This window comes from Anoplopoma fimbria, chromosome 5 (genome assembly GCF_027596085.1).
Source record: "Anoplopoma fimbria isolate UVic2021 breed Golden Eagle Sablefish chromosome 5, Afim_UVic_2022, whole genome shotgun sequence".
Classification (NCBI taxonomy): domain Eukaryota; kingdom Metazoa; phylum Chordata; class Actinopteri; order Perciformes; family Anoplopomatidae; genus Anoplopoma; species Anoplopoma fimbria.
This window is the reverse complement of record NC_072453.1, coordinates 7,819,833-7,837,561: the sequence shown is the minus strand read 5'-3', so window position 1 is coordinate 7,837,561 and position 17,729 is coordinate 7,819,833. Positions and strand designations below refer to the sequence as shown.

The 17,729-nt window shown below is 40.3% G+C and overlaps 3 protein-coding genes across 3 annotated transcripts; 2 read left to right on the top strand and 1 right to left on the bottom strand.

Annotated features, from left to right (window-relative positions):
• Positions 1-427: 427 nt before the first annotated feature.
• On the top strand, positions 428-2,711 carry paqr4b (progestin and adipoQ receptor family member IVb). Its single transcript, XM_054599419.1, has 3 exons — positions 428-593; positions 1,617-1,835; positions 2,278-2,711. The coding sequence occupies exons 1-3, from the start codon at positions 428-430 to the stop codon at positions 2,709-2,711; spliced, it is 819 nt and encodes a 272-aa protein (XP_054455394.1).
• A 512-nt stretch (positions 2,712-3,223) lies between these two features.
• Positions 3,224-10,663, bottom strand: pelo (pelota mRNA surveillance and ribosome rescue factor). Its single transcript, XM_054598345.1, has 13 exons — positions 10,222-10,663; positions 9,611-9,703; positions 8,509-8,659; positions 7,840-7,930; positions 6,374-6,537; positions 5,614-5,674; positions 5,185-5,346; positions 5,050-5,096; positions 4,884-4,957; positions 4,711-4,782; positions 4,375-4,449; positions 4,252-4,283; positions 3,224-3,654 (listed from the first exon to the last, which is right to left on the bottom strand). The coding sequence occupies exons 1-13, from the start codon at positions 10,260-10,262 to the stop codon at positions 3,560-3,562; spliced, it is 1,158 nt and encodes a 385-aa protein (XP_054454320.1). The 5' UTR covers positions 10,263-10,663; the 3' UTR covers positions 3,224-3,559.
• A 127-nt stretch (positions 10,664-10,790) lies between these two features.
• On the top strand, positions 10,791-17,093 carry LOC129090950 (serine/threonine-protein phosphatase alpha-2 isoform-like). Its single transcript, XM_054598346.1, has 7 exons — positions 10,791-11,166; positions 12,289-12,420; positions 13,024-13,254; positions 13,649-13,753; positions 15,252-15,475; positions 15,965-16,099; positions 16,215-17,093. The coding sequence occupies exons 1-7, from the start codon at positions 11,112-11,114 to the stop codon at positions 16,308-16,310; spliced, it is 978 nt and encodes a 325-aa protein (XP_054454321.1). The 5' UTR covers positions 10,791-11,111; the 3' UTR covers positions 16,311-17,093.
• Positions 17,094-17,729: the final 636 nt, after the last annotated feature.

Here is a 17,729-nt window from a genome sequence, read left to right as displayed (position 1 = left end):
CTCTTCAAGTGTTGTAATCCCCAGATCATCCTGAATGCAACACAGTTGTATATGCGCATGTGGAATAGGAACATAATAAGGGAAATATAGAATATATCTATGTTGAAGTTGAGGTGTTGGTCAGTTATCAGCCATGACAAGCAGCAGCTGTGGTAGTGGACATGGCTTTTTGTGAGGATTACCCCAGCTTAGGGATAAGAGCCCTTTGCTGATTGGCCCTACTGAAAGCATGCCACTTGGCCAGCTCAACAGGTCGCTTGCTTGGAATTACACCTGTCCAATTATGGATTTTAAAGGAGCAGAATTTCCGGCTACCTGTGGACATGACTGTGCCTCAGAGTCCTGAGTGTGGGCTCGCTTAGGATGTAAATGGTGAGGAACCTGCACTGTCAACTAAATGTGAGGGCATTGGCTGCAGGAAGTTGTGATGGTGCTTTACAAAGGGCCGCGGCTGTTGGATTTTGCAAAGACCCCTGAACACCTTCAGTTCAACAGGTTCGTCCTGACTGGTTACCGGCCAGTGTCCACGGCTCATGAATGCCTAAGGAGCCTCTTCTACATGCACAATGAGCTGGGCAACATTTACACCCATGGTAAGTCCAGAAAATAACTGTGCATGCCTTTGCTTTAAACTGCTTTAAGTGTCAATCTGGACTAAATATAAAAATGTCATTAGTGTTTTTAATCTACATCTAAATCATCAAATTGAAATATATCTTTACACTAAAATAGCAATTGTTTCTAACGATTTAACTCATACGGGTGATGCACAAGCAAAACAGGTGACAGATGTCCAGTACTCTCACTTATGGCCAGTTACAAGCGTACTTGATGAGGGTGTGTAATGAGGATATGGGGCATTAGCTGTAATCTGCCCTGGGAATCCTTGTGCTGGAAATATCGCACTGTTAACAAGGTCTTTAGGAGCCTGTTGGGCTGACACATTTCAGATGTATCATTACGGGCAAAGCATCCTGGAGATGGACACGCTTGTTTAAATTGCAAGCAATTACTAAATTAGAGTATGTTAACATATTTCTACAATGTGTGCTTCTGATTTAAGACTTCATGGACAAATCAAAACCTGGCTTAAATTGTGTAAAGACGTGTAGAAATAATAAAATAAAAAAAAACGACCTGTGCGTGAGCCAAAATCCAGCACAACCTTGAATTTCTGCATGCATCGTCCTCTCGCTCCATTTTCTCCTTGGCTATCCTATAAGTTAATTAAGACTAACACTCTTACTAAGGGGAAGTGAAGGGCATGAGCTTTAGAGTATTGCTTCCATTTCCACATGTATGTTGCAAACATTCATATCTTTCCCTTTGTTAATAAAATAGAGGAACCTCTCGGACTATTAAATTCCTCATTGCTCTGCATGATTTGATATTCAACATCTGCAATACAAAAAACAGATGCTATCAACCTACTACATGATGTCCACCTCACAAAACTTTAAAACCTACGGAAGAAATACCACTCTTACAATTCTTAAGGGTAATGATTTATAATTAGAGGGCTTTCTAAAGGACTCGTATCTGTGTAGAATTTCTTTAGCTCATTCATTTTATTTATTTCTTTCTCCTCTCAACTCCTAATCTTCTGGTCACCTTAGGAGTCCCGTTTTTCCTTTTCTTGGTGCTGCTGCCTTTTAGTATCCCCTGGATGGAGGTGGACAGCGTCTGGATCTGTGTGGTCCACTACCTGGCCTGCCTCTGCCCCACCGTGGGCTCGGTGGTCTACCATGTGTTCATGAACCATGTGGGAGGAGAACATGTGTATGACACCCTGCTCTCCCTAGACATGTTCGGGGTCTGCCTAGTCAACACCCTGGGTAGGTCCTTGATGCTATAAGGCTCTACTGTCTTCTATCTGAATTTTTTGCAATGAGTGCAACATCATCTAATAAAGGCTATTTTCAAGTCAGACAAACGACATCTGACAGTATTCATCAGTGTATAAGTTCTCTGATAAAGAATGTGAGATGCATTTGAAAAGAGAAAGAAAAAAAGATATTAGGTGGACTTTGGATTAACATTTTGTCAGAATACAGTTTCCAAGGTAAAGAATGTTCACACTCATGTCAAAATAGTCTTATGTCTTCATAAGCAAATTTCAAATCTTTATTGTCTCTCAAATGCTGAGTTAGATGAACAGATCAACACCACGGTCTCGTATCAGTCCGTTCAATATGGAGCTAGAGCCATGAGATGATTAGGTTAGACTTTCACTTCATTGCAATTTATTCACTCATCTATGTTCCCTCTTGTCACCAGGTGCTCTTCCCATCATCCACATCACTCTTCTTTGCTACCCAGCCATGCGACAGACTGCCTTGCTGGCCTACATCCTCCTGTCCGCCTACGGCATTTACTGTGCCACCACGGCCCGCACCAACATCCTGCGCCTGCAAGCTTTCTTCTGGCAGGCCGTGTTCCGCTTCAGCCTCTTCCTGTTCCGGGTGTTTGGCAGCGGGGCAGGCAGCCCAAACTCCCTGCGCCTCTTTGTCATCATGGACTCTCTGGCTGTTATGGGTGGGCTGGTCAACATCATCCAGATCCCTGAGCGCTTCATCCCTGGCCTGTTTGACAACTGGGGCAACAGCCACCAGATAATGCATGTTATGGTTATATGCTCAATTATCTACCTGCATTGGGGCACACTGGAGGATTTAGCCTGGATTAAGACCTACCAGTGTCCTACTGAGTGAGGCAGAGTGTATAAAGTACACACATGTGTGTGTGTGTGTATATATATATATACACACACTCAAGGCTACGCTGATAGAAATGAGATATAGGATTCAATGGGGCAGGAGGAGTAAAGTACTAAGAGAGGCAAGTTGATTCAAAAAGCACTTTAGTCTTAGCTGTGGAAATTCTTCACATGGGAAGTTTGCAATTTGACATTTTGTCAGAGCATAATAAGAGGAACTGACAGTGTTGTAACTGTGGAACTCAAAGAACAATATATCAAATTGAAAATCCTGAGCATACTTGATTTTTAGTTTGTTGAAATGCAGTAGTTTTGGGTTGCATTACCCATAACCAAGATAGTTTTTAAATTGAAAATGATATAACTGTATTTAATAAATTGTATATTTTTACATCTTGCTCCAACATGTATTTATTTTATGCATGGTCAGAATGGTTCATGTGACAAAGTGAAATTACGCAAGTGGATGAATGATTCTGTTTTTAATTGCAAGAGAGATATTGTATATACACGTGGAGAGAAAAATCAGTTTATTTTCTATTAGTCAAAACTTTAACTGCTTTCATATGGACTTGGCAACAAATTTCCGATTCCTTTTCATTGGCATTCTTGATCTGCTTTCAAACACACCTTCAAACCAAAAGCACTAAAAACGGCATTAAATTACTTAAACTGAGGACTCTTTAAGAAAACAGGAGGTGTGTAGATTAGATATAAGAGGTGTGAATGTTGTAGAGGTGGCATACAGAGCAGTTTTATTGTTTTACAACACTCTGAGTCAATGCATTCTTGTGTTATCTGCAACACTGGACAACCTTCCTCTTCTTTTCTCCATTTCTGTTGTCAGTCATCGTCTGAGCTGCTGTCGTCCTCAGGCTCTGATAGGTCGGCGATGGGAAACCGCAAGACTGCAGCCACTCCACACAGCTGTGTCAGTTCTGAGGAGACAGTCAATGATAAATCAAAAGGGGACAGTATAAAGCATCAATAAAGAGAAAGCCAGGTCCTTAATCAATCTATCCCTTAAAAAAGGGAAATAGTTTTTCACCACTAGTAGCTCTTTAGAGCTCTTTTAAGAGCAGGTCCCTGTTTCGTTTGTTTCATGCAAAAGAATGCATTCCTCTGAAAAAAAATGGTGGTGGCAGCAATGTGCTAAGAAGTGTAGAAATATAGCCAACAAAGTCAGTCAACCAAAAGCAAATAAGCAAACATGGACGTAAACAATGAAGGTTCTAAATTATTTTTAAAAAACTGCCTTGCAAGTGTTTGATGAGGAATACATTCAACACATTGGTTAAGCGTCAAGGATACCCACAATGCTTTTTGGTGAGGAACACTAAATGTAAACACCACTTATTTTGTTGACATGAGACTCTGCAGAGTACCTTTAATCAATAAGTAGATTGTGCTTGTATAAGCTCAAGTATTTATTTGACAAAATGATTGTAAAATAAATCTTCAGATATGTTTATCAAAAGAGATTCCATGTCTTCTAATGTAGAATAAATTAAAATCAGAGTGTTCGTATAACTTACGTTCACCAGACACGTGAAGGCTTGAGAATATTCTGCATGAAAAAAAGAGAAAATTCATTAGCTGGACGCTGTCAGTTTTTAGTTATTGTTAACGTCCTCAGTCTTTTAAAGGATCATTTGTACCTGACATTGCCGCCATTGTCTCTCACATTGTCCACCAACCGAACGTAGCGACTCCTCGTGGGGACCTCCTGATGTCTGCACGTACGGATGGAGACACAATCAGACACACAGATCAGATTTGAGTGTTCACATCACTGATACGTTTAAAGCCCCAAATAATGCAGGAATAGAAGAAGGAATCTGTGACTAGCTGAGATTTAAATCCATTTATTGTGAATTTTGTATCTTTTAAATGATTCTGAAAGCACATGTTATTTCACCCTACAAGTCGGTCTGTAAAAACGAACGTTCACTGTGATTTAAAACAGATAAACTAAAGAATGTCTCAGCATGTACCTGAACAACTTATCGCTTATCAACAAGGTGTCAACGGCGAGGGCTTCGGTAGCTTTCTCCACATGAGCAAGTCTGTGAGGATGCAAAGGCACAAAGGTTGTGGATGATCAGTGTGAATGTCGAGGACTCTGTGGGTCACTTCCTGTTGACTGTTCTGGTCCATTATCACTCACCCATAGAAGGCTCGGTCAGGCTCATGCTGGAGCATCTTGTAAAAGTCTTCCAGGGCTTTCACCTCTCCAGCTGCCTGAACGTTCAACATAAATACCGGTGAGTCACTTTTGTCAACTTGTGAGCGTTTGTTTACAAGACGACAAAATAAGCAGGATGCATATTCACCTTGGTATCAGAGAGCCTACTAGTCACAGTGGGGTCAGAAAGGATTTCTGCAAAACAACAAGAATTTCACTAAGTTCCCACCTTGTGATGAGATTTGATGGTTTTAATTCTCTTTTATTGCCAGCCAGCTCATACCTTTGAGTGAGTACTTGTGACCTGATGACGAGTGGACCAGCATGAATTTGGGTCGATTCTCCAGCAGTATCTTGTTGTCCTGACGCACCGCCTCTTTAAAGAGGTAGGTGATGAACTGGTCCCTTACAAACCCAGGACTAGCGATCAGGATGCACTTTACAACTAGTAGAAGCCATGAGGAGAAATCAAAATCAAAACCGGCATAATGTTAAATTGAAGAGAAGATTGTGTGGCGACATTAATAACACACAACAATGGCATAAAAGTGACACATGGTGTAGTAGATGAGAGGCTCATAGCAAAAGCAAGAAGTGTGGTGGGAAAAACAAATCAAAAAAGGAGAAGTGTGTGACACAGAACAGGAACATATTTGTGTATGTGTATGTATGTGTACGTGTGTGAATGTCAGGGTTTACACAGCAGCACTACCATCAAAATTGATGTGGCGAAGAATTGCCTGCATCACAGCCTCATAGAACCTCTCCAGCGCCTGCAAACAGAGACACAAACAGGTTGACATCAGCCCACATGACTAATACACCAGCTCCAAAATACTGAGGCACTGTGTATTAAAACTGAGGTCATCTTAACCTCATGATGACTAAACAAACACGTTATTATGCATCAAACACACATTCTCTCTTGCCTGACTCTTGCCTTAAAGGGGAAATTCACCACTTATGGACATTGTGGATGTCCAATCAGTGTGGATAGTTGAAGTAATAAATTCCACAGTGCCTTCTATACCGAACGAGAAATGCATTGACCTTTTAACGCAAGGAGGGTTCACGCCGGCCATATCCTGGCCTCTCTTTGTACACTCTGGCTCAAATAAATACTGCTGAATATCCGGGTCAGCAAAAACACTGTAAAGTGTATCCTCGTCCATAACATCCTCTGCAATCATATTTTAGGATGCAATTTACGCTGTTGGAAGCCTAGCTAGTTTGCATACAAGCTAAGAGAACCAAGGAATTTCTGTTGTTGCTGCAGTTTTTAGAGCTGCTCAACTGATTCTTGGAAATGGAATTACCAGTGGAATTAGAAATACCAGTAAGCTATAGTTTTGTATGTTTACTGAATATTTTGAATGACTCAATTTCAAAATATGATTGTTTTATTGACTAATTTTACTGTTATTGATTTACCCTATTTCAGTTACTGTAAATGTGTACTGTAAATTACATACCTTCTCGTGCTGAGTGCAGCTTCCCCTTCTCTTCCGAGGAATGGTGACTTCCACCTTTGCACGGAGCAGAGTCATGGCGGGGGTCACGAGCACCAGGTTGGCCAGACCCTCCTGCATTACCACAGCCGCCACATCTGCCTTCTGGGTCGCATCACATGCTTGCTCTAAAGGGTAGACAAGGGCACCATAGATGTGAGGTTGTGGGTCCTTTGTGACGTAATCAAGGAATGTTTTAATGTATTATTGGCAATTGTAGTTGATTTATTTCTAAGAATAGAAAAAGACATATTCTAAGTAAATGTAAGTTATTGTGGTGAAGCAATGACTCAATGGACCTCCTCCAAATACATCAACCCCATCTGTCAGTTATTCCTCCCGTTTCTCCATATTCTGTTCCCATGACAACACTCTTACTTTGTTGGCAAAGTAAATAAATTAACAAGAGGACTCTGCATTTACTGTAAAAGAAAATCAGCTAATATGTCAGTCAGGCAATGCAGTCCTTTTTAGCTTTGATTTAACCCATAATTATCGGTATCTAGAGCAAGTCATAGTATCATTGTAAGCCATCGGCTGACGTTAAAAGGGGTAAAACAAAAGCAAGAACATCTAATCTGGAATTCTTCAAGCAAAGGGATTAACATAAATAGCCAACAGGCAAACATTTTAACTTGTCAAAACATCTGATTTTCATCACCGTGCACCTTTAACATGATCTGAACTCTTAAACATTTGTAAACAGTTTTTTTACATTTGGACTCTCTGTGTTGTTTTAAACATATCGGCTCAGATAACAATAACTTGTTGCCTCTGGACCGAAAGAGGCAAAGGTCAAATGTTTAGTCAGAATGAAAACATGTAAATCTATTTGGCAGAATTCTTCAATTGTCCAGGATCACAGTGGTTAAGTACAGTATTAAAACCAAGAACTAGTGCCCAGAGAAGTCCATGGGGAAAAATACCCCACAGTACTAAAAACAAGCAAACTTTTCCAAATATGGAAAACTTTCTTTGGAAATCTTTTCTTTCAGTCGTTCGGTTCATTTGGTCAGTTGAGAAAGGTTGTATTCACACTCGGGAGCTCAACAAATAACTGCACCAAGAATGGGTGAAATGTCTTAATCCTCTTTCGGAGAACTCTTGGCAGTCAGTTAGGAGTGGGAACAAAATCTGAATTACATTAAAGAAATAACTCTAACATGCAGTTTTATGTGTATAAGGAATTGGTTGCTGAGATTCTATCAGCTGAGTGTGCAGTTGCTAAAGACCATGAGATTCATTCGGGTAAACAAGATACTTGTGAGTCCATGTGTTTACTGTTTGCAAGTCCTGGTTGACGTGCAAGTGGGAAGTGTGGGATTAAATTAACCAAACACAAGAATGAAAGCAAGATTTTCTGCTGATTAATTGGACCAAACAAAACAAATTAGAATCTCAGTCAAATGCAAACGTTGGCACCTGCTCACCGATTCTATCCAGCACAACGCTGTCCCAGCTCTTTTTAGCCAGTGTGAACTTCCTGTTGAGCTCGAGCTCGATAGTGTGGTAAGCCCCCATCTGAGAAATGAAGAAGAGAACACAATCAAATCAACTGCTTGTAGGAAACAGGAGTTAACATTAAGACAAATGACAAATAGTATGGCTGAAAACTCAAGAAACTTCTGCAGAAGGTACAGTCTTCTGATTATGGCAAATACAATTAGTATGTTATCTATCTTCAGACCTCTGTGCGTGAAAAAGAATAAATGACACTGCTGTTATTCTTTGACATATAATTCTGCTGATGTTAGTTAATACATAGTATATATTGACTGTTCACAAGAACCAGCCCACATGAAAACAATTTTACAGTTAAAAACACGCAATGTGTCTCACCTGCAAAACTTAAAACCCCCAAAATTATATTAATTAGTTTTTATTTTATTTCATAGAAAATTAAACTGAAAACTTTCTTGGTTGCTTTTCAAATAGAGAGCACAAATGACCACTCATCAGCAAAATATACACATGTGTTTTTATCCGCATCTAAATTTCAATCCTTTCCTCCCTAATTTCATTACTCTAGTCCGTCTGGCCCCCTTTAAAACATGTGTACATGATACATGATGGTGCCAGGTTGCTTAGAAATCTCAGACCTTGACATACTGGTTCTCCTCTAGGTTAGTGCCCTTTACTCTCAGCTGGCAGGCCTGAGAGTCAAAGTCGATAGTCTCCACACTTAAGGTCAGAGTGGTGCGAACTCTGGAGCTGCCCACACTTCCAGTAGGTGACTCTGTCTGCACCTTCCTGCAGAACAGTGGAAAGTGACTTTAGTCCTGTGTGTGTATTTGAGATGAAAACAATGAGTGATACATAGACAGAGAGTGAGAGAAAATTAGAAAGCAGATAACCAAGCACAATCATTTGCCAACACAGATTGACTTAAATAAACAAAGCTTAAATAAAGCTAAACTGAACACTGACCTACAGTAAGAGCTTCACTGGGATATTGGAAACATTACATCCCCATTTGTGTCTTGCTAAGGCATAAAGTTGAGCTACAGCTAATACAAGAGTGCCTGAGTGTACAATACAATATGGTGTCTATGGCTATTGGCTACGTTGTAATGGACATTGAAAGAAAATGTATATAACTATATTGTTTATTGGTTCAAAAAATATTACATTGGCGGCAACTTTCCTTAACGTCATCGTGACAGAAATTGCACAAATTGCAAAAGGTATAAAACAATAATCTGATTCCTATCATGATCAACATATGTCTGCGGTAGACTTGCAGTACTTCTATAGCTGAGAAGGTACAAGACAGAGCTGGAAAAAGCTGAATTCTTGCAAAAGCAGAAGTCATGTGTAAATAAATCTTGTTGTTGCAACTCTCCATTGGGGTCTGTCAAGCTATTACAAAGTAGGCTGCATTGATTGTGTTGGGTGATCAAATCTAAACAGTGGCCATAATAAGGTGGAGGAAAGCTAAACCTTGAGTAGCATTGACTTGATACGATACAAATGTATACAGTAACTAGTAGGATAATCTTTATCCTTATCAGCTAATGGAATACTGAAGCACTGACATGAAACACGAAGCAGAAAGATGTTGCATTGCCAAGTCTGCAGTGCGACAAGTTAACAAAGCCAACATCCTTCTCCATGTGACTTGAAAACTGTCAGATATTTAGGTGTACATTGCACTACAGAGCTTCAACCTTCACTTTATGCCATAGAAGTTGTATTGGTTACCTGATAGTGGAGGCTCTCAGGCTGTCCCCCACCTGCAGCAGGTTGTAGGTGTGCCACATATCCTCCGCCTCCTCCGGCATCAGAGTCACCTGGCTGAAGAAATGCATGCAATCAATAAGCCGGGTTCTGAGTTGGTGATATTCATGTTCAAATGTAAGGGTGGATATGCTCCTACCTAAACATGTAAAGTCTTCACTGAGGGCAGATACACAGACTGTGCAATTATGCAGCTACAGTAATTATGAAGTGTAAATCAATTATGACAACATAAGGCTAATTTGGTTTACTTACTTTGTTTTGTATACAACCAGCCATTAAAGCAAAAGCTTTGTCCACATAGTCTTTGTCATATAATCCATGTTCATATGGTTATATTACGTGTCCTGTGTGTGTGTGTTAGTGTGTTAGTGTGTGTGTGTGTGTGTGTATTACATTATAACTACAGGACTATTTTGTACCAACTAGCCCAACCATCTCAATATCTCCACATACTAGCACAGGTGAATGTGAATCACACATTGACACTTACCACGAATAGAGAGACACATTAAGTCACAATCAGCTGCAAAGTAGCATGCTGGTTAGCATGCTAGCATTAGCCAGTCACTCACCCGGCATTATCTTTTTCAATGTCTTTATGGAGCAACTTCATGGTCGGATGGTTGTGTGAGCTACACAAGAGTATTATGAGCGTTAAACAGACAGTTCAACGTGTATCCCAGTTAAAGTCATGGTTGTCTCACAGTCCATTGAAACATTAGGTAAGCCATCTCTCATAATCACAATGAATCACTGGGTGCGTGCTGCCAGGCGCGGGGACATTGCGTCATGCCAAACTACGTCGTCGATTCTCCCCTTTTTGGTCACTTCCGTGGGTGTTGCTTTACCGAGCAACAAATACAGAACAATACAAACACCCCAACTTGAGTAAACGTGGTCTAGCGCGGTTTATCTTACATGGTTGACCAAAATAATCCATTTACGGCCAATAAAACCGTGACATATACCCGAGAACGATTGTTCTTTTTACATTGTGGTTTGAGATAAGTCAATGCTGACCGACGTTGAAAGCAGCCAATCAGGGAGGATAATGGCACCCGAAGCCCCGCCCACTGGCCAGACTGACCAATAGGAGCGCGGCAACAGTCGGACCTTTTTTTCCGTTCAACCTCGCTTTGAGCTAGCGCTCATCTAGCTTTTTTGTCGATGGCATGGTGCTAGTAGCTACGGCAGAAAGATAGTTGTGACGGGAAATCGCGAACGCTTACAAATAATTCGGATATCTGATGGAAAATAGTTGACTCAGGCGGATTTCTGAAGTACATGACAGCCGTCACATCTTTAACTATTCAGCACCAAAGCCTCACATTTTGAGCTAAATCTGCCCCAAGGTTAGCTAGCTAGCGGGCTAAAGATAGCCGATTAACGCTGAACTAGTTGAGCTAAGTGACTCGGTAGTGACTAAATACTGATTAGAAACCAACCAGAATAGAGGAATAGCATGGCCGAAGCCGATAAGCTGAACATCGACTCCATTATACAACGTCTGCTGGAAGGTAAGGCTGGATGTGTATTCACCGAGGTAGCCATTTTAGCTAACCGAGGCTAGACAACGATAGCCACCTATGCTATGTTAGCAAGAGTTTATGGCTCGCTTTCTGCTCACCAAACACAAGCTGCTGAGCGCCAGTAGTGTTGGGTCGGTGTCAGCCTTCACGTGAATGTACCTTTTGTTGTTTCACCTGCATGTAATACCGAGTCACATAAACCGTGTTGTGCCTCTGCTTTACAAAAACCCCAGAAAGTATGCACACAGTGGACAGTGTGGGAGTCTGTTTCGTTCAATTGGTTTCCACTTAAAAATCATGCATTTGGAGAAACGTGAAGCATAGTGCAAGATTTCATGGATTCTTGGATGAAATGTCCTTTTCTTTCGATCCAAATGCATTAAAGCAGAACAGAAAGAAAAGTGCACTTTGGAACAAATTAAAATGTATGACTGCATATCATCAGGTGGCATGTTTGAGTTAGTAGTGACCCTATAAAGTAGTGTTTGCTTGATATTTATTTATATGCAAACAAGTTTCTAGAGCGGGATCAAATATCTGTTTTAGAAAAGCGCCCATATCCATGTAATTGTAATCTTTGTGGTATCAGGAAGTAATGAGTTGTTCACTATTTATGGGTCAGATCTAGGGTTTGGCTGAATTTATTGGGCCTAGTAGATTGTTCATACATTTGTACTGCTTTAAAAAAAAGCGCATTAGACATTTCTATTGAGTTTTTGTTTTTAGATCAGTACTCGGCATTCAAATATTCATTGTAAAGATCATCACCCTTTCTTTCTTCCACATTTCAATCTCTACATCAAACATATTTTATTTAAGAATGATTGCTTGGATGATGGATAAAGAGTCCATGATTGAATACAGATGTCCGTGCACACACACACACACACAATAACATTTGCCAACTTTCAATGGCATTTTTGGCTTTTTTAGGAATAATTCCTAAATTTTGTTTGACTGTTTTATCAGAATACTGTTGTCATTTCAACTCCTATTTTTGCACACAATTTTAATAACAAATGAGTGTGAATAATAAACTCTACTACTGTGTTTATGGTCTTTTGGTTCCAGTGTGCAATTTCTCATTCTTGTTTGCATTTTTCTTCGCAGTGAAAGGCTCCAGACCTGGCAAAAATGTTCAGCTGACAGAAAATGAAATCCGTGGTCTCTGCCTCAAATCCCGGGAGATCTTCCTCAGCCAGCCAATTCTGCTCGAACTTGAGGCGCCCCTCAAGATTTGTGGTGAGGCTTAAAGTTGGGAGAAATCTCAAGTAGGGTCACAACGCACTTACAAACTCTCCTAGATTGTAGCTCATAGTGCTGGACTATCATGAGAAAGCTTACATTCATGTTATATAGAGCACGGTTGTGACCTTGCACATCATTACAGAACTATAGGGACGAGCTGGTAAAACAGTCTTGTCAGTGCAGGGCTGTTTTGCACCTCAAGTCTCCCTGGATTTGCCCCCCTGTGTCATACGGCTGATGCCACTTAATGAAAAATGTTAGCTTAAAGAAACAGTCTTCAAACTTCCAGAACTGGCCAAGTTTGCAGTGTGGTCAGAATCACCAGCATCCTCACACTAAATGCACACTTGCACATTTAGTTAGTTGTCTCATCACAAAAAAACAAGTCAAGCAACATGGGGAATGCAGAGTGTTATTTTAAAGTAATGCATGGCCAATCATTTAATAAAGTGCTGTTGTTAATTTGCAGGGTGCCAAGTGTTGTTGTACCTCTATCCAATTACCTAACCTTTTATTGTGCACATATACACACAGCATGATAATTACACCTTTGACCAACCATTGCTGTTCCCATGCTAATACTGCTTTTCTCCCCAGGTGATGTTCATGGGCAGTACTATGATCTGCTGAGGCTGTTTGAATATGGGGGCTTTCCACCAGAGAGCAACTACCTGTTTCTGGGGGATTATGTAGACAGAGGCAAGCAGTCCCTGGAGACCATCTGCCTGTTGTTGGCATACAAGATCAAATACCCAGAAAACTTCTTCCTGCTGAGAGGAAACCATGAGTGTGCCTCCATCAACAGAATATATGGCTTCTACGATGAGTGTAAGTAATTCTGAATGCATACAGATACAAACATACATTAATGTTAACACTTCTAACTACGGAAACTAGCAGTGTGCTAAATATGATTCCTAGTGGTGTACATTAAGATTTTTTTAAATGTAAAAACCTGGAAAAAAAACAATAAGCTAATAATGTTAAGAGTTGACAAAAAAGTCAAACAGACTTACGCTAATGACTTCTTGGTACACCAGGCTTTGGGCTGAGGAGTATTATAAGACAGCATAAGCAGTGAATAATCACATGCCTTTCTCTGCTATTCAGAGTCCGGGTTACGGAAAGTATTGTGTTCCTATAGTTATGCAATAGGTTCTGTTAAGATTTTATTGGTCTCAAGATTAGATTGTGATCAAGTGCTTTTGTTTTCCTCCCTCAGGTAAGAGGCGATACAACATAAAGCTGTGGAAGACCTTCACTGACTGCTTCAACTGTTTGCCTGTCGCAGCCATTGTTGATGAGAAGATCTTCTGTTGCCATGGAGGTATCCTCTTCAAACAGTTCATTTGGCTTCTATCCAGAGCGCACACACACACAAACTCGCCTCTGCACTGTGGTTACTGTCAACATAATGGTCAAAGGGCTGCAAGACTGTGTGGGATCTTAATATGTTGTTTGGGTATATTTATATACCCTTGTCCTGTTTAGCGGTCATGGCTGTGGAGCATTTTTCATTCTTATTTTTAGTCACACTTACAGTGCTTCAAGCAGGTAGAAAATAGTTCTTGATATACAGGTGCAACTTTAAAAGATTGTGTTTATGACTGTGGCATTGCTAGACTAAAGTAACCAGTATACCATCGGCAAAGCCTTCTGTCCAATACAGAAACCAGTTCATATGTCCTAAACATGTATATACTGTATGTGAACTGGTAATAGTCTCAAGCAACTGAACATTTCAAACAAATGCCATTATCAATCATTCACAAAATTCTCAGCTCAGACAGAAGAAAAATGTAAGGAGCCAATCGCTCTGAACAGAGCTCACAGGCACATTTGATTGAAAAAGTATGAAAGTTACGTAAATGTTAATAACAGATCTTATTTATTTGCTGTGTGTGCGTGCGTGCGCGTGCGTGTGTGCAAAAAATAGCATAATAAAATCAGCCCAAGGGTTCAGACAACGTGACACCAACAGCCAGTCACAGCTATCTCATGATTGTGAGACACACTAGGCAAATTATGTAAACAGACACAGTAAACACCATCTCCCCCTTCAAACATATTCAATTACATAACACAAAACACACAGAAAGGATATTGTATGTTTGCAAGTGATTTTCAACGGTTGAGCACACTGCAGTGAAAGCCTCAATCCCTGATTAGTTTTTTATGATATAAATGAGAAGTATACACACACAACTCAAAGTTTGAGTATTTAAAAACATTCTAGCATATCATAATTTATAGGGATACAATTTAAGGTTATTTTTTATTGTTGATTAATCTGTAAATTATATATTTTTTAATGTTTAGTCCACAAAAATGCTAAAAAAAAATGTCCATCAATTTCCCATAAAGAATGGTGACAGATTCCGATTTCTGTTTTTGTCTGGCCATAAATCCAAAACCAAAAGATATTCGGTTCACAATCATATGAGACAAGAAAGCCACAGCAAATCTTAACATTTTACAAGGTGTAAATAGGTTATGTTTGCTGTTATTCCTTAAAAGTTGCTCAAACAATCTTTAAATGGATGCCAATGAATTCTGTTGATCAACTCTAAAAATATATCTAAGGGCCTGATTCACTTCTGTGTTTGAGATAATTGACAAAGTGAACAAAGGCCACAGTAAAAGTAAATAATGTGGTTTCTGCTATAAAAAAGATATAAATCAGGTTCATTGCAGGTCTGATTATTACAGAAAATGTATTTTATGTGATTTGTTTGATTGTGATATATTATATCAAGATAATATTTGTATTGATATTTGTGTTTCTGCTTTCTAACATGTAATTGTTCCCCATTGAAATTCTCCAGGCCTGTCCCCAGACCTCCAGTCTATGGAGCAGGTGCGAAGGGTCATGCGCCCCACTGACGTGCCCGACCAGGGCCTCCTCTGCGACCTGCTGTGGGCCGACCCGGATAAGGATGTGCTAGGCTGGGGCGAGAACGACCGCGGTGTCTCCTTCACCTTTGGAGCAGATGTGGTCACAAAATTCCTCCACAAACACGACATGGACCTCATTTGTCGGGCCCATCAGGTCAGTGCACAACCTTGATCCCGAGGTCAAGATGTAGGAATGAAAGCCAATAGAGACGATTAGCACAAGTGAATAAATTGAAATGTAATCTGTCCCCCTACAGTATTTTTTTGTTGTGAATCTTTCCACCTGCTTTTCACACCCAACTCCTTTTGGTAGTTAACGCAAGGCTAGCACTTTTATCAAACAAGCGTGTCCACCTGTTAGTGAATGTTTGAAGAAAAGTAAGGTGGAACTGCTCAAGTACTTGGATAGCCCCACGGCCATTTCAGCACAGTTGGATTTCAGCCAACTGATAACCACGTATGCAATTTAAGTGATAGCAATGTACTTATAATGTATAAGCCCTTGTTAACATTCTCTAAATTAATGACAGCGTTCTGTTTTTGTAGCTGATTCACAGTTCATTCATTCATTCATTCCAAATGTTTGAAATGACTCTCCTTTAAAAAAAAACATCTTGTTAACATGTCGATCATCTGTTCTCAGGTGGTCGAGGACGGATACGAGTTCTTTGCAAAAAGGCAGCTGGTGACGCTGTTCTCAGCCCCAAACTACTGTGGAGAGTTTGACAACGCTGGAGCCATGATGAGTGTCGATGAGACCCTCATGTGCTCATTCCAGGTGAGGAAGAAAGGAAGAAAATTCTGATTCAGATAAACACAGACATCCTACATATTAGAATTTCAACATTTTTGATGTTCATTTTTGCTCAGCTCCACTGTCTTTTTATTTACAGATTCTCAAACCTGCCGACAAGAAGCTGTTCTATGGTGGTGGAGGGGGAATGGGCTCTGGCCGCCCAGTCACCCCCCCAAGGAAAGCTAAGAAATGACACCAGTAGTCTGCCCTCGACCTTCGACCCATCCCTCCTGCCCTCTCTACCTCTCTTCTCCTTTCTTTCACCAAACAGCCAGAAATCAAACCTATACCCAGGGCTTTTTTCCTTTTTTATCTGTACTTCTTAAAACATTTAATGTTACGAATTGTCTGAGTGAGTGCGTGCGTGCGCAGATGACAAATGCGTCTCGTCTGCCGGTGAGCATTAAAATCATGTGTGCACGTGTACATTTTGTGTGAGAGTATTAGAGATTTATACTTTTCCCTCTCTTACCACTCCTCCCGTGGAAAGGATAAAACCACAGTGTCTGTCTGTACAGTAATTTTGACTGAAAAAGCAGGGTTTGGGAGACAGTGGGAGATTGCTGACACGATGAATTTAGCAGCGTACCCCTGCCAGCAGGTGGCGTGTGTGTACTCGTGGAGGGGGGAAGTATTTTGTTTTCCCTGTCCTCTGTACTGTAAAATCTCCATCACAGGTGTGTGCATGTGTGTGTGCGTGCGTGCATGCGCTGTCTTGCCCATCTGAGCTCGGCGTCTCGGTATCCTTGAACAGGAAGGAGTACGTCACCTTGTCTCAGAAGAGCAAGGACATGCTTACACACACACACACACATACACACACGCATATGACTCTTCAGATTCATATGAGCCAGAGCTGTAAAAACCCCATACAGTTTAGGTTTGTACAGATTTGATTACTTGAAAGAGATTTTTTGTGAATTCGTTTTGTAGTCTTTCATCAAGTTGACCAATAAAGCGAGAATCTGAGCTACAATGTCTACTAGTCATTTTAATATAATGCTGTATCTACTATGTGACGTAAACAAGTGGATTTGTAATCTACTAGTGCAGTGGCCATCCGCGGCCTCACCATTCAGAGGGCATGCCCTTCCTGTTCAGAACGGGCCAATAGCTTGGCTCCTGGTTTTGCTGCTTGTTTCGGGGGTGCGGGTGTGACGTTTTTAAAGCTTTTGCTTGAATTTGCATTCACCCAACGTTTTTTCACAATGACAGTTCATTGCGGGGCGCAGTAAACTACTCAGTTCTTTCTAATTTTAAGATGGGTTTTAAAAACGTTTCAGACTATTTTAATTATTGATTAATATGTCCATTGTTTTCTTGGTTAATCCTTTTGTCTGTAACATGTCAGAATATAGTGAAAAATGCAATCTCATAAGGACCACGGTTATAGCATAAAATGACTTGTTTTGTCCAAACTTCTAGTTAATTGCTTAAAACAAGAAAAAAATAATGAAATCCTCACTTTTGAGTAACTGGAACCAACAAAAGTGTTTGGCATCTTAAACAATTACGTCATCATCAAAATAGTTTTTGTTACTCAATTAATAAATAAATGGATCAGCTCATATGGTTAAACTGTATATTTTGTTTATATACCAAATGGTATAAT